This window comes from Phasianus colchicus, chromosome Z (genome assembly GCF_987193195.1).
Source record: "Phasianus colchicus chromosome Z, bPhaCol1.hap1.1, whole genome shotgun sequence".
In the NCBI taxonomy this organism is placed as follows: Eukaryota; Metazoa; Chordata; class Aves; order Galliformes; family Phasianidae; genus Phasianus; species Phasianus colchicus.
Window position 1 is genome coordinate 47,440,020 of NC_143476.1, and position 13,371 is coordinate 47,453,390.

Genomic DNA, 13,371 nt, shown 5'->3' on the forward strand with positions numbered 1-13,371 from the left:
AACGGAATACTGGTGGTAAGGTTCGGCCTCTACTGCCATACCATGGCACATGCCCCCTGTGTGGAAAAAATGGCACACACTAACATTCATTGATACTTGCTAAAATTAATGGAGACTAAACAGTGGGTGTGAGCAAAGTGAGGTGGTTGGTGGTGTGTTTCAGCAGCGGTGACAGCAACAGTGGGGTCACCTCCACTGGTGCAGACTTTTATGAGTACAGCATGCAGGCTCTTGTTTACTGCTGGCAAAAATGCATAGCTAATGGTGGTGCCTATGCTGAAAAATAGCATTTTGTAGCTGAGAATTTGCTCTATCAAATAGTGTTCTGGTGCTCTTTGCATCTGTTGTAGTTTCCATGGAAATAAATAGGAAGCATTATTTTTGTGGTGACCTATGTATATACCCATTGTACAAAGTCCATATTCTAGCTCTCATTCTTGCTCACAAAGAATCTTCCACAACAAGGCAAACTGTAGCTTTCACATTCAGACTCATTGGTGGCAGTTCTGTTAAAATATATATATATTCAATTTTTTCCCCTTACATTGCAACAGAAGGAGTGATTTCTTATAGTTCAGTCATTCCACCAGGATTCATTTATTTTATAGGTTTTATTTCTAGTGCCATATGTTGCTCAGAAGCAGTCTGCTCCATCCACATTCATTTCATGTTTGAGCAGCCCTGTGCACACTATGTCACTATAAAATAAATTCTGCTGATTTCTTTCATGCCCTTTCAACAATCACAATTATCTTTGCCATCTTTTCCCTCTTCTTGTTGAACTAAAAGCTATAAAATGTAGAAATGCCAAATTTAAGTACACCACCTTCATGTGTTTTATATTAAAGACTAAATAGGGGCTTTTTGGCCAAATCAGTTCATGCCTTCCTGTCTAACTTAACTGCTATAAATATTAAATACTTCAAACCAACCACACAGAGAAATAATGTTATCTTCCATTGTCTTTATTTTTCTTATCATCCGTAACTTGCAGACAAAGTGCTGTTCATACTTTCCCAAGTCATCCTTGGTGTTCCCAAGGGGCTTCAGCACTGAGTTGGAAATGAGCTGTTCTTTTTTCCCTGCTTCCTATTTTTCTTGTCTGCGTTGATTGCTGGCACTGCTTGATGGTCTGTCCTGACAAAGGACAGTTTTACTCAGGGACTGACTTCTGTCTGGCCAGCATTGCATAATGTTAACTGTTGCGCAGGCAACAACTGGCACATGCTGAGATCTTTTAGATGAACACTTATCCACAAAAATGGTACTGGTACTGGTATTGGTACTGGTGCCTGAAAGTCTGAGCATCTGAGTCTAATTTAAGTGTGCAATTTAATTTAATTACAGATTTGTTGTAAGAAGTTGACTGCTGCTGTTTTGGTAGCTTAGGAAAGGAAGAAGTCAAGAAGTGTTCAACTAAGAGGCTCTCTTGAGAGGCAGGTAAACACTTGCAATGCACAGCATCTGATATTACACAAGTCATGTAAACCTCCATCAAATCTTTGGTGCAGCAGTTCCTGAACAGTATAGGAGCAAAACCAGGTTTTCTGTCCTATTTTATATGAGTGATATTACAGTTGTTATGGGACAATGGTAGTGGCTGATCTAGTAATCCTTCCCGGACTCTTTAATCAAAGTGAAGAAAACAGACTAGCCGTGAACTAGAAGGTGCTGATCTCTGTATGTGGAGCCTCATATTAGGCAGAAATTGGGTTGCATGAATCAACTTCAAACCCTGAAGTGCATATGGTGCCACTGAACTGGCTGACCAGATGAAAACAATCAAATTCCCTAAAAGTGAGAAAAAAAAAAAACAAAACAGTCCTTCAGTCCCTTTTCTTCTACATATGTAACACATGGAGTTAAGACCATTTCATTCAGGACAATTATCTAATGTATCCCTATAGGCAGAAGCAACAACCTGTCTCCCTTAGTAGATCAGATCAAGCCTGCAATTTAAACCTAATGCGAAGTTTGCTATTGTTAAGTCTCCAATCCTGTTATGTCACTTTTGTGAATGAAAGACATAGGATGTCAAAGGTTGTATAAATACATCTAAGTAAGGGAGAAATATACATAGTTAAGGTTTATGTACTTGTAGAATTTGAAGATCACAACTGTACAGATTAGATGGGATAATTAGGTACTTAAAAATCCACTTTAGTAAAAACAAAGAAGTTCTAGAAGATGAACAGAAAAGATGTAGGCTGGATTTTTAAAATTTATTCATATAATGAACTGCTGTTTGAATCATTCCAGGTTCAGCCTGGAGAAAAGAAGGCTAAGAGATGACCTCATTGCAGCCTTTCAATACCTAAAGGGAGTGTACAAACAGGAGGGGAATCAACTCTTTGAAAGGGTTGATAACTGCAGGACAAGGGGAAATGGTTTTAAATTGAGGGAGGGAAGATTTAGGTTGGATTTCAAGGGGAAATTCTTTACAGAGAGAGTGGTGAGGTACTGGAACAGGTTGCCCAGAGATGTTGTGGATGCCCTGTCCCTGGAAGTGTTCAAGGCCAGATTGGATGAGGCCCTGGGCAGCCTGGTCTAGCATTAAATGAGGAGGTTGGTGGCCCTGCCTGTGACAGGGGGGTTGGAGATTCATGATCCTTGAGGTCCTTTTCAACCCTGGCCATTGTGTGATTCTGTGATTCAATGGAAGAGAACAAGATGAGGTAAGGAGTATCCTAAAATGACAAGAAATTTCCTACTTTTCAGTTTTGGTAAACTTTGTGTTTATGGGACTGGTACACGAAGAGAAAGCAAAACAAAAGGAAAAACTTCTATGCAATGAGTAGCGGTCCTGCAAGGTCAAAACCACTGGACAACTGATTCAGACATAGTGCAAGTTTGCGATTATATATAAAAAAGTATATGTTAAAGTAATTTTACTGGCTACCTCTATGCCTTTTAATAGGAGAGAACTTCAATGAGCAGCATGGGACTTCAGGATCCAGTTGTTGTTTTCTCTCCTGCTGACAAGCCTTCCAAATCTCTCTGGGGTGAAAAGGATTTATTAAAATGTTTTAGAATTCTTTGTAATCATATCTTAGCTTTTTCTCAGTCTGAAGTCTTTACCTATGCTGTCTGTTAATTCTGTGCATGTGTGTTAAGTAGTTATATTCGTGCTTGTGTACTTATGCAAGTTCATGTTATTCTCACCCTCTTACTCAGTAAGCACACTGCACTGTGAATGTGGTTGAATAAATGATTGGTTTAGGGCATCACAGGCATTTTAAAATTCATCAGTGAGCTGAATTTACTTTTCACAAGTCTGAAGTTCAGAATGTGGCTGAGAGAAGGGCAAATATGGCAGATGTTCTTCCTCAAAGTGTTATAGACTGAAGGAAGAACACTTGGGAATGTGTACTGAAAGCCAGGAGCACTCATCTGCTCTGTGCCATCAAACACAGCAATTCTGAATGAATTTTGCTTATATACGTGTTTACATTACTGTTTCTGTGTTATCTTTGAAGTCCTTCCCATGGTAGCTCTCACTCCTTTATGTGTGTATGCCATATGTGCCCCTGAGTGTGAGGGGAGGGAGATGAGGAGAGAAATTTCACTCTACCACATGACACATCCCTGGTGCAGAGCTGCAGTGTATTTTGCTTGGCTCCTCTAGACCAAGTTTGTTGTCTGTCGGAGCTTTGCGTTTCCAAGGGCAGAGGAGTTGCAAGAAAACTCATGTCCATGGCACACGCAGAAAGAGCTTGTGCTGCTTGCTTATAGTCTCTCCAGATTTTCCTCTTTCTCAAATATATCCATCTCTGTTTTTAAAAGCCAAGACAGTCCTTGAGCTTTTGACAAGCTGCAATGACATGTTTCCCATCTGGAGAACTCTTCAGTGCACTTGGGAACAGAACATACAAGTTCTGGTTCCTCTTTTTTATGGCCCTTAATCCTGGTGTGCCAGTATTGAAGACGATCTGTCTGGTCCTTTCACTTTCTGCTTTTATGACTGAGAGGACTAGAAAGACCCCAGTCTGAAGGCACTGTCTGTTGCTCACACCCTCAGGTGAGTATGATGTTATTGGACAGATAAAATGCAATTCATCCAAGCTCCGTCAGGGATTTCCAAGCCAGCTCAGGCAGAGTTCTAGCTTTCCCTGTTGCTCTCAACTTCACCTATCGGGCATACACCATATGGCCATGCAAACAAATACATGCACAGCTTTTTCTTTGTCGAACAGCAACAGAACAGTTTGGGGCCAGATGCTACAGAATGTAAATGAGCACTCTGGTGGCTTATGTGGATGGGGTGAACCAATGCAGAAGAAATGTGCAGTTGTCCATCTTTCTCCTTCTGCTGTACATTTTTCCTCACAATACAAAGCAAGAATTCATACTGTGGTGTTCTCCCTGTAATGACATCACCTCAGTTCTGCCAAGTGATTCTCCCTGCAACTGTGAAATATGAAATGACAATTTTTGTGGTCAGTGACAAAATCACTTGTGGCTGTGAAGGAGACTAACTCTCAACATTTAATTTGCTGTAGTCACTTAATAATAATAATATAAGAATCATTTACAGCTGAAATTTCTATCAAATCCTAATGTGTTCTGAAATGCAAAATTATTTGTATCTATATCCTAATTATTTTTGTAAGATTTTTATTTTTTGAGAGCATGAGAAAAAAAAGCAAAATATTATATTTGAATGATTTTGTTAAATACCGGCTGATTTGGGCAAGCAGTTTTCCCTGGTTTGGAAGGTAAGAAGCCAAGCTGAACAAGCATGAGTTTCAGAACACAGACTCAAACCTGGAAAGTTTTTGGCAGGTAACTGATTATCTGATTAAATTTTACTGTAAAAGTCACAGCACTGTCTCTGGTTCAGTATCGTGGACATGTTGGCACTGAGCTCATCTATTACCCTGCACTAGAGAATGAATCCCATCACCATAAAGTGTGCTTGTCATCACAACTAAACGACAGCACTGCCAGGATCTGGGATGAAAAAATTAGGAGAAGGAAGAAATACCTTCACCTGCAGCTCTAGTTAGGGTTGTTTGCCCTTCATCTGTTTAATCTGGGTTTCATGGGCCATGTGGCAATGCAGTCTTGCTCATCTTTCCTGAGACAGAGGCTTTGTTGGCCTCTGTGGCTGATATTTATTAAGAGTTAGAAAAAGTCATCTGGATACCTACAAATCCCTTAGACTAGGATCAGGAATTCACAAAGCTTAGGAAGTGAGTTTGGAGGAAGAATTAAGATAACATCACGGATGTATACAGAATAAAATGTACTTACTAAATAGATACACTAACCTCAGGGGAACTTCATAGGTTCCTTTAGCTGGTTTTCAAAAACCAGGTAGTAGTGGTGGGTAAGTCTCATTCACCTGGACTTGATTTAAATTCCTGATAGACCTCCACAAAATGTTACAGGTTAAGATGAAGCTAATTCATAGGTAGACTGCAAGAAGGATGAGGTGGCAGAAGAGAGGAAAAGGAGAAATATTCACTTTGAGAATATTAAGTGGACGGATTCCCTTAGCTGTTGATCTCTGATACTAACTACAGATTTGTATATTTTGAGAAAAACCTTCAGGCATGTTATCAACATGCAGGCAAATGCTTTTTGCTGACACAGAGCTTTTCTTGATAGAAGATGGAGTAGGGTATCTTAAAGAAAGAACTGATATTGATAATCTGAGATACAAAATAAAATAAAAGAAGTAAGAAGGACTAACATTTGGCATTTTGATGCAGTTCTCAGCTGTTAGGTACACACTGGAACCAACAAAGAAAGAGGTTTTCTAACACATCACAGGATGTCAGTCAGCAGAAAGGTGTTGTAACCATCAGGGTATATCCTACTCAGCACAGAAAGGAAAGTGCTGTAGAAGAGACAGCATCTCCAGTACTACTCAGAGCTCCACCACCACTTCAGAAAGAGATCAAACTGCCAAAAAAGCAGGGAGCAAGAGAAGAGTGTGGAGATGGGACTGGGGAGTGTAGTTATCACTTCAGAGGAAATTTGAAAATTTAAGCATTATTAGTGTAGCAAAATAAAATGTGAGGGGTGTTTGTGGTCCCTTCGTACAATAGAAAGGGGGAAGATATGTGACCGAAAAGGTTAACAGTGGCATTAGAAGTAATGGCGATGAACAGAATGAATTTGGGCTGGCCACTGGGAGTAGCTGTCTGGCTACTGAAGAGGTCTGGAGTAGTCTTCTAGTCACAAGAGTGGAACTTATTTGAAAAAAGAACAAAGACTTTAAGACTCTTAAATTTGGCTTCATATGTTTATGAAAGGGATTATAAAATGTGCTGTTGTGATGGCAAAGGATTAAGTTCAGCCATCCCGCATTCCTACCAAAGGGGGATCGGGACGTCCCTTCATTATCCTTAGGTGCCAGAGGAATTTTCAAGATGGAACTGGAGAGCTGAGAAGGAAGAAATAAGATGCAAGAAGAAAAGACTGTTTTGTAGCCTGTGTTTGTAATAAGTAAATATGATGTAATTTAAGTGAATAACTCTTAAGTTAGTGTAAATTTAAAGCTTGACTTGGGAAAGGCATCAAAATAGTTTTGTATATATTCAGCATTGTTAATCATCAAATCCTTAGAATCAAAGTCTAAAGTGGTGGGAATGCTGTATTTCTGAAGTCTTCCAATTCAATTATAGCTTTAAAAATATGGCAAACTGAAAGGTGTCCACTGTTTAAGTTTGTGGCACCGTCAGCTAGTGCCTATTAGTGGTTCTGTACTATCTTAGTGCACTGATTTCTTTGAGCTGCAAAAATATAAACTAAAAGGGATTTCAAAAGCACACTTGAGTCACAATCACAGTGTCCTTATTTCTGGTAACAAAGCACGGCTGAGGCGTCTGGAAGCTTTTCTCGGAGCAGAATAGCTTTCTGCCCACAAGCAGGAAGCACAAGCACTTCGGACGCCTCAACAGAGCAGCGGCGGCCTCAGACAGGGGTGCCAGGTCCGCGTTCCCGCCGCGGCCGTCGTGGGGCCTTTCCCTCGGATGCAGAAAGGCGTTGGCTTTTGCAGCGAGGGGAAGGCGGCCGTCCGGAAGCGCAGCGCTGCTGTCAGCCGCGTTCCTCCTACCTCCCCAGGTTAATTTTCTGGCTGGAGACTCCTCGCGAGTCGAGGGCCGCGCCGCCTCCGGGGAGCCCATCCCTCCAGCCGCTACCGCGGAGGTGCTCCCCCAGCAGAGGGTGCCGGAGCGCCGGGCCGCCACCCCTCGGCGCCTCTCCCCTCCCCTTCCCTCCCCTGTGTCGGATTTGTCCCCGGTGACGTTGGGATGCTGGGGAAGGCGGAGGAGGAGGAGGGGAAAGGAGTGCGGTTTCCCCCGCCCCCCAGTCAGGGAGAGTCCGTTAGCAGGAGAACCGAGCTGGGGTGGCGGTGCCAGGCCGGCAGCATACGGCGCACCTCCCCGCCTGGGGAGCCGGGGCCAACCGCACCGCTCCTCGCCGCACCGCATCGTTCCTCACCGCACTACGCCGCGCCGCTTCGCCCGCAGGCACCGGCACTGATCGCAGAATGGTCCCTGCGGTTGCTCTGCGTCTCCTGGCCCTGCTGGCCGCCGCAGTGCTCCTGCGCCTCCGCGCCGCAGGTAAGGGATGACCGTCGGGGACGCGGGAATGGAGGCTGCTGCCGTCGCTTTCGGAGGGATTCAGGGGGAGAAGGGAGGCGGGAGCTGCTGTTTTCTCTTTCAGGAAAGTTGTGCGTCCCGTTTGAGGCTGATGGAGCGCCAGCATCCCAAGCTGATGCTGAATACTGCTTTTCTCTCCGTTCCCTCTTTTTTCTCTTTTTTTCTTTTTTTTTTCTTTTCTTTTTTAAAAAATATTTATTTATTTATTTATTGCAAACAGCAGGGCAGGCAAGAGGGGAAGGATCACAGACACCGCACCTTCCCGGGCGCGCCCCGGCAGTCCCTCTTCGTTCCGTGCTGCGCCCCGACTGGGGCCGTGCACCGGGGCCGGCTGGAGGCGGGCGGTGGGAGGGGGAGAGAAGGAGAAAACAAAGGAAAAGTTCGGGGTTTTGTTATTGCCGAGGGTGGGTTAGCGAGGAGTGGAACCTCCTCCTTCCCTCCGCCCGCCCTCTAGCCTTCCCCTCGGAGCGGTTATAATAATGTGTTATTATTCGGGCCGTTGAGTGTTGCCAGAATCTCACCGGGAACCGGGGGGGGTGATGTGGATTAAAGGAGGCGAGGAGACGCTGCCGTCCACTCAGACGATGGAGGCTCCGGGCCTCTGAGCGCCGGAGTGTCCCGTTCCCGACAGTACCCGGGGGTCCGCCCGTGGGCTTCGGAGCAGCGCGCCTCAGGCATTCCGCTTCCCGGCCCCCACGGTGGTGTGGGGTCGGTGCTGGTTCGGCCGAGGAAGCGCAGCGATGTGCGGGGACCTCGGGAAGCGGGGAACCATAGGAGCTCCCTTGAAAGACGCCGCATAACTTCTTTTCTTTTCTTTTCTTTTCTTTTCTTTTCTTTTCTTTTCTTTTCTTTTCTTTTCTTTTCTTTTCTTTTCTTTTCTTTTCTTTTCTTTTCTTTTCTTTTCTTTTCTTTTCTTTTCTTTTCTTTTCTTTTCTTTTTTCCTTCCCTTTTCCCCATTTTTCATTTCCTTTCCTTTCCATTTCTCCTCTCCTCTCAACTTTTTTCCCCCTCCTTCCATGTACGCTACAGACGTGCGGCGCTTTCGGAGCCGAAGGGGGTGGAGGTTTAACGTTTTCATTTTCCCCGGAATGTGAAATGCAGCGGGGAGGTCGGGGTGTTGGACCGGCTCTTTGATCTCCCTTAACACCGCTCTCTGGAGAGCTGCCCCCCTCCCCTCCCGCAACACTGCCCACAAACCCTTCCCGGGGACCGCGGGAGGTGGCGCGGGGGTGCCTCTCCGTGCCGGGCTGGGGCCGGGCGCTCTCCTGATCGCTGCAGAGCGGCACCGAAGTGCAAGAGGAGGGCGATGATGTCTTTGAGGAGGAACAGCGATGCTGCAGATTAGAGGGGACTTGTTAATCAATTGCACGTTTGAAAGTGCTTTTCTTCCCTTTGTTGCTCTCGCTAATCCATTTACCTTCCCCCGGGAGGTGACAGATGCCGATATTTCCTGTTGCTCAGAGCCGGGTCCCAGGTCTTGCCATTTGTTGCATTGCCCTGAAGGGAGCGGGTCAGCAGAAAGCTCGAGATCCAGGGGGAGCGCGTTACCTCTCGCAGGTTTGGGGTCGGATCCCATCGCTTTTAATTTTTTTCTGAGGCCTTTATTGCCCCTCTGGGAGGGACGATAGGGGGAACATCAATTTGCGGGGCCCCGCACAGCTTGTTGGGCCGCCCCGTCCCCGGGTGTGCGCGCATCGGAGAGACTGCTGCGCTGGGAGCGGCCGGCAGCGGGCCGCGCAGCGAAGCTCCACGCGGCACCGCTTAGGGGAGGGAATGTGCCATGGACATTTTTTAATTGTTATTTTTTTCCCTCCTCTACGATGTGTTCGAGAGCCCATAGTGACAACAGTAAATACTCGTGGACTTCAGCTGCTTATCTGTCTTCTTCTGCTTAATTAGGTTTGCTCAACAGTAAACAGACTATGTTAATTTACGTTTCATTTCATTGTTTATTTTTGAAAATGTTATCTCGGGCTTTGAAACAGGACCAGAAGAGAGGGGTGTCAGTGTGGTGGAACTGTGGGTGTGCATTATGGAATATGACCTGAGGTTCACTTTAACTGTTCCATCTCCTTACTGTTAAAAGGGAAAAGATGTTTATCCAACCCAAAGGTAATGCTCACATGGCTTGCAGAGTACACTGAACGTTGTGTTTGAAAACATATACATAAATTCTGTCAACAAAAATCTGGGAATGAAAACAAAATGATAAGACTGTGCTGTGATTTTGCAAGTGCCATGTTTTGTAAACTTCTCCCTAACATTGCAGTGAAAAAAAGTCTTATTTCTTAGGGTACAGTGTTAGTGGAGAAATGAATGAAGTATCAGTTCATTCTGAAAGGTTCTAAATGCCTTACTACAAAAAGCTGTAAAATGAATCTTTAAAGTTGTGTAGAATTCTGCTGTAGCCCCCTCCTGATGTTAATAAAGGAGATTCAGCTCTGGGAAGTGTAGTTGGATCACCTGGTAGAAGTACATACTGCTTTGAGCGTAAGAAATCTTAGTATCACTTTTAGTAAATGGTATTGACTGCATGGACAGTGTTTAGGTCAAACTTTTAGTGGGCTTTTTCTTGCGTTCATTAAATTGTTAAGTAATTTAGTGGTGAAGTTTATCCTTTGAGTGAAAGGTTGCCTCTGAATATCTTTTCCCCTTGAGCTTCTTTAGATAATGTTAGGCATTTGTAAAGGAATTGCTGTTTTCTCCTCAATCTCTTTTCTGCTGTAAATAGCATAGAAATGCAAGATGTGGGGAGAAAAGGACCTGGCTGACCAGGCAAATTAATCCTATTAACGAGCTTCCAGTTTGCAGGAAAGCTGATTTTTTCTAAACTCACTGCACTTTGTGTAAGGTGAGAATTCATTCCAGAACTGTCATTGGAATGGGAATATATCTGACCACCAATTAGGAATCAATGGGCCTTAGCCCATTCGCAGAAGAGAATGAGACTGAAATGGAGTAACAAATACTCTATTATTTATTTTTTTATAGCTGCGTGAATTTTTGTGTAGTGAGCTTGTGGCCTTCTTATAGTTTACTTTCATACCTTAAATTCATGTTTTATATTTAATATAAATGTCAGCTACCAAATGTTGTCATCTTAAATTTTTAACTGTATGTTTGACCCAGATAATTCTTTTTTTTTTTTCAAAGCCTTTTTAAAAACAAAAAACAAAAACAAAAAACAAACAACTCCCTTTGGTTTTCATACATAAATCTTTCCGTAGATTCTCTGCGTTGCGCTATGTGGTTGCTCAGAGAGAAGTAGTACTACTTGAAGAGTATTCAGTCTAATTTATAGCATCTGTCACTATGTTCTCTGTGCGAAGGATGGCTTTCTGTTTAAGTTTGTTTATTCATTGTGAGGCTGTTGCTTTGTAAAGGAAGTTGTCATTAGGCTCAGCACGTCTGGAAAGTATGCAAGTCCTCAAGTCTTCTAATCTAGTGACTACAAAGTAGTTAAAGCTTCAAGAAAGAGGAATGACAGGATTTTGGTGCACTAAAAGAAGATGCATTGTTTGTTAATCCTGCTTTTTATTGTTACACATACTGTAGACTCCTGCAACATTGCTATTAACCGTTTGGGACAAACGAAAAACTTAAATGATTGTCTTTCCTCTTGGTTTTGTCCAAACATTTCAGTGGTTTGATGTGAACAATGCCCCATAGCAGCTTCTGGTATTCTGTTTTTCCAAGCCTTTGCCATACACACATGTTCATTTGCAGACAACATGCTGGATGCTTTTTTCTGATCTTATCTTTAGACCTTACCCACAACCAACCTTTTCTCTTTGTATCTATTTGTCCTATTCAGCTGCTCTGGGAAAGGATTTCAACTTATCTTTCTGGGCGATGTTTGTTGATGATCTTTTTTGAAATGAGGTGACTTTTCTGGTGGGCAAAGACAGCTTTCAGAAAAACAATGTGATGCTTTAGCTGTAGAGTATGTCTTTGTCTTTTAATTTGCGGGGGACAAAAGGCTTAAGAACACAAACCTGTATTAAAATTTCATTGAGAACGGGAAATCACAGCAGATATGTATTGACATACACCATTATTGTAATGGGGATAAGTAGGTGTATCCAACCTCCAATGGGTTTTGCTGGCTCTTGTGGCAGTAGTGCAGATACGGAGCAGTTTGCACAGCCTGCTGGAGAAGCAGTGTGGGTGCCTTCCAGAGAGATATACTCTTTTGAGTTAGTTTAAAATTAGCTATATGTTCCTGTTTAAGCAGTTGTGCACACCTACGTTATGCACTGCTTGCTGGAATGAAGAGGCTGCACTGCTGCCTGCTAATGGAATTTGTCTTCATTTCTGGGTTTGCAGCATCAACACAGTGGATGTGCATCTGTGATGGTGGAGAGGTGTACTGTGCTGTAGCTGGTCAGAGAGGCAAGATAACAATATATCACTGATTTGGCAGAAGGTCTTCAAAGAGTGATCATGGGCTTGTGTATCAGTTTTCTCTGAGTCCAGAACAGAGCAGGCTGACATCGCTGATACCCATGTGGTGATTTTGACTGTGAGGGTAGGGTTTCATGGGCACCTGAAGCTCTTGATTTAGTTCGACCAGCAAGCTGTGATGGTCTGCTAACAGGATTTTGCAGGAGTGAAAGACTGCATGGATAGAAGCAGAGAACTAGTGTGATGAAAACAGGTAAGACCTTTTCAGTTTGCCTCAGGTTGGTTTTGGTGGAGCAACAGGCGGATTTAGATTTTGTGGTGGTACTGCTTGTGGGACATGCAAAGTGAAATCAGTGGTGTTCTGCTCCAGACCCTATTGTGCCTGGCTGGTTTCAAAAGCTAAGTAGTCCAGTCAGGAACTCAGTGTACACTGAGTCCCCACAGGTATGTTGTCATCACTGAGCTCTCTGTAACCTTCAAATGTGAGCCATGCATGAAAGTATATTTTTAGATTGAATAATTCCTCTTCAGGTGACATAAACACATGAAGAGAAGCAAGGAACACTTATCTCTTTCTGCTTGAAAGAGGAATCCCTGTGTATGCCATCACATCTGTGAAACCTCTGTAAAACTTAGATTTCTGTCCTTGAGTTGCTCTGTTTGGACGCTTCCTTTACTGATAGTATAAACATTTTACTCTGTAACTCCAGGTTATTGCCCTTTGTCTTCGTCAACGATGCTCAAGGCTGTTCATTTAGCGGCTCATCTGTTAAGTATTTTCAAGATGAAGTGGATTCCATAACTGTTTTTTCCTTGATTTTGGTAGTTTAATACCCTAAGTTTATTTATTTATTTTCATGGTACTGTGTATATAAGTAGAACGACTTGTCGCATTGTATGGAGAGAGGATAAATTTTGTTAGTTCTTTCAAAATTACGAAGTTTTATTTTTCTAAACAACATACACAACTGCCAGTTGAATCATAAATTAAACAATTGAAGTACTAATACGTTAGCAAAGTGATAATGCAGGCACATATGAGAGTAATAGTTGTAGATGTAGTAGAGCAGAAGATGGAGGACAAATAATTGACAGGAATAGACAGAAAGAGTTTTTTCCATGTTTCTTATTGGGAAAAAATGTGTTGCAAATAGTAAAGTTTGATTTGTATTAGTCAAGCACAGAAACGCTTTCTTCTTCTAAATTATATCAAATGTAAGAAAAAGTAATTTAATCATCTTTAAGTCTAAAAAGGAAGTCATGGAGTTCCTCCCAAGTATAAACTGAGACTGATTGTCTGCTACGTAAGTGCAGAAGTCTATTTGCTCCTTACTGACAACAGCACAGGTAGATATCT

General features: G+C 43.1%; 1 protein-coding gene across 1 annotated transcript in view; it reads left to right on the forward strand.

The window, feature by feature from the left end:
• The first annotated feature begins 7,129 nt into the window (after positions 1 to 7,129).
• The window catches only part of ROR2 (ROR family WNT receptor 2), a 150,212-nt gene continuing 143,970 nt past the window's right edge, over positions 7,130 to 13,371 (forward strand). Inside the window, exon 1 of the mRNA XM_031610497.2 lies at positions 7,130 to 7,571. Within this exon, the coding sequence (XP_031466357.2) occupies positions 7,499 to 7,571 (73 nt within the window). The 5' untranslated portion in view covers positions 7,130 to 7,498. The remainder of the gene's footprint in view (positions 7,572 to 13,371) is intronic.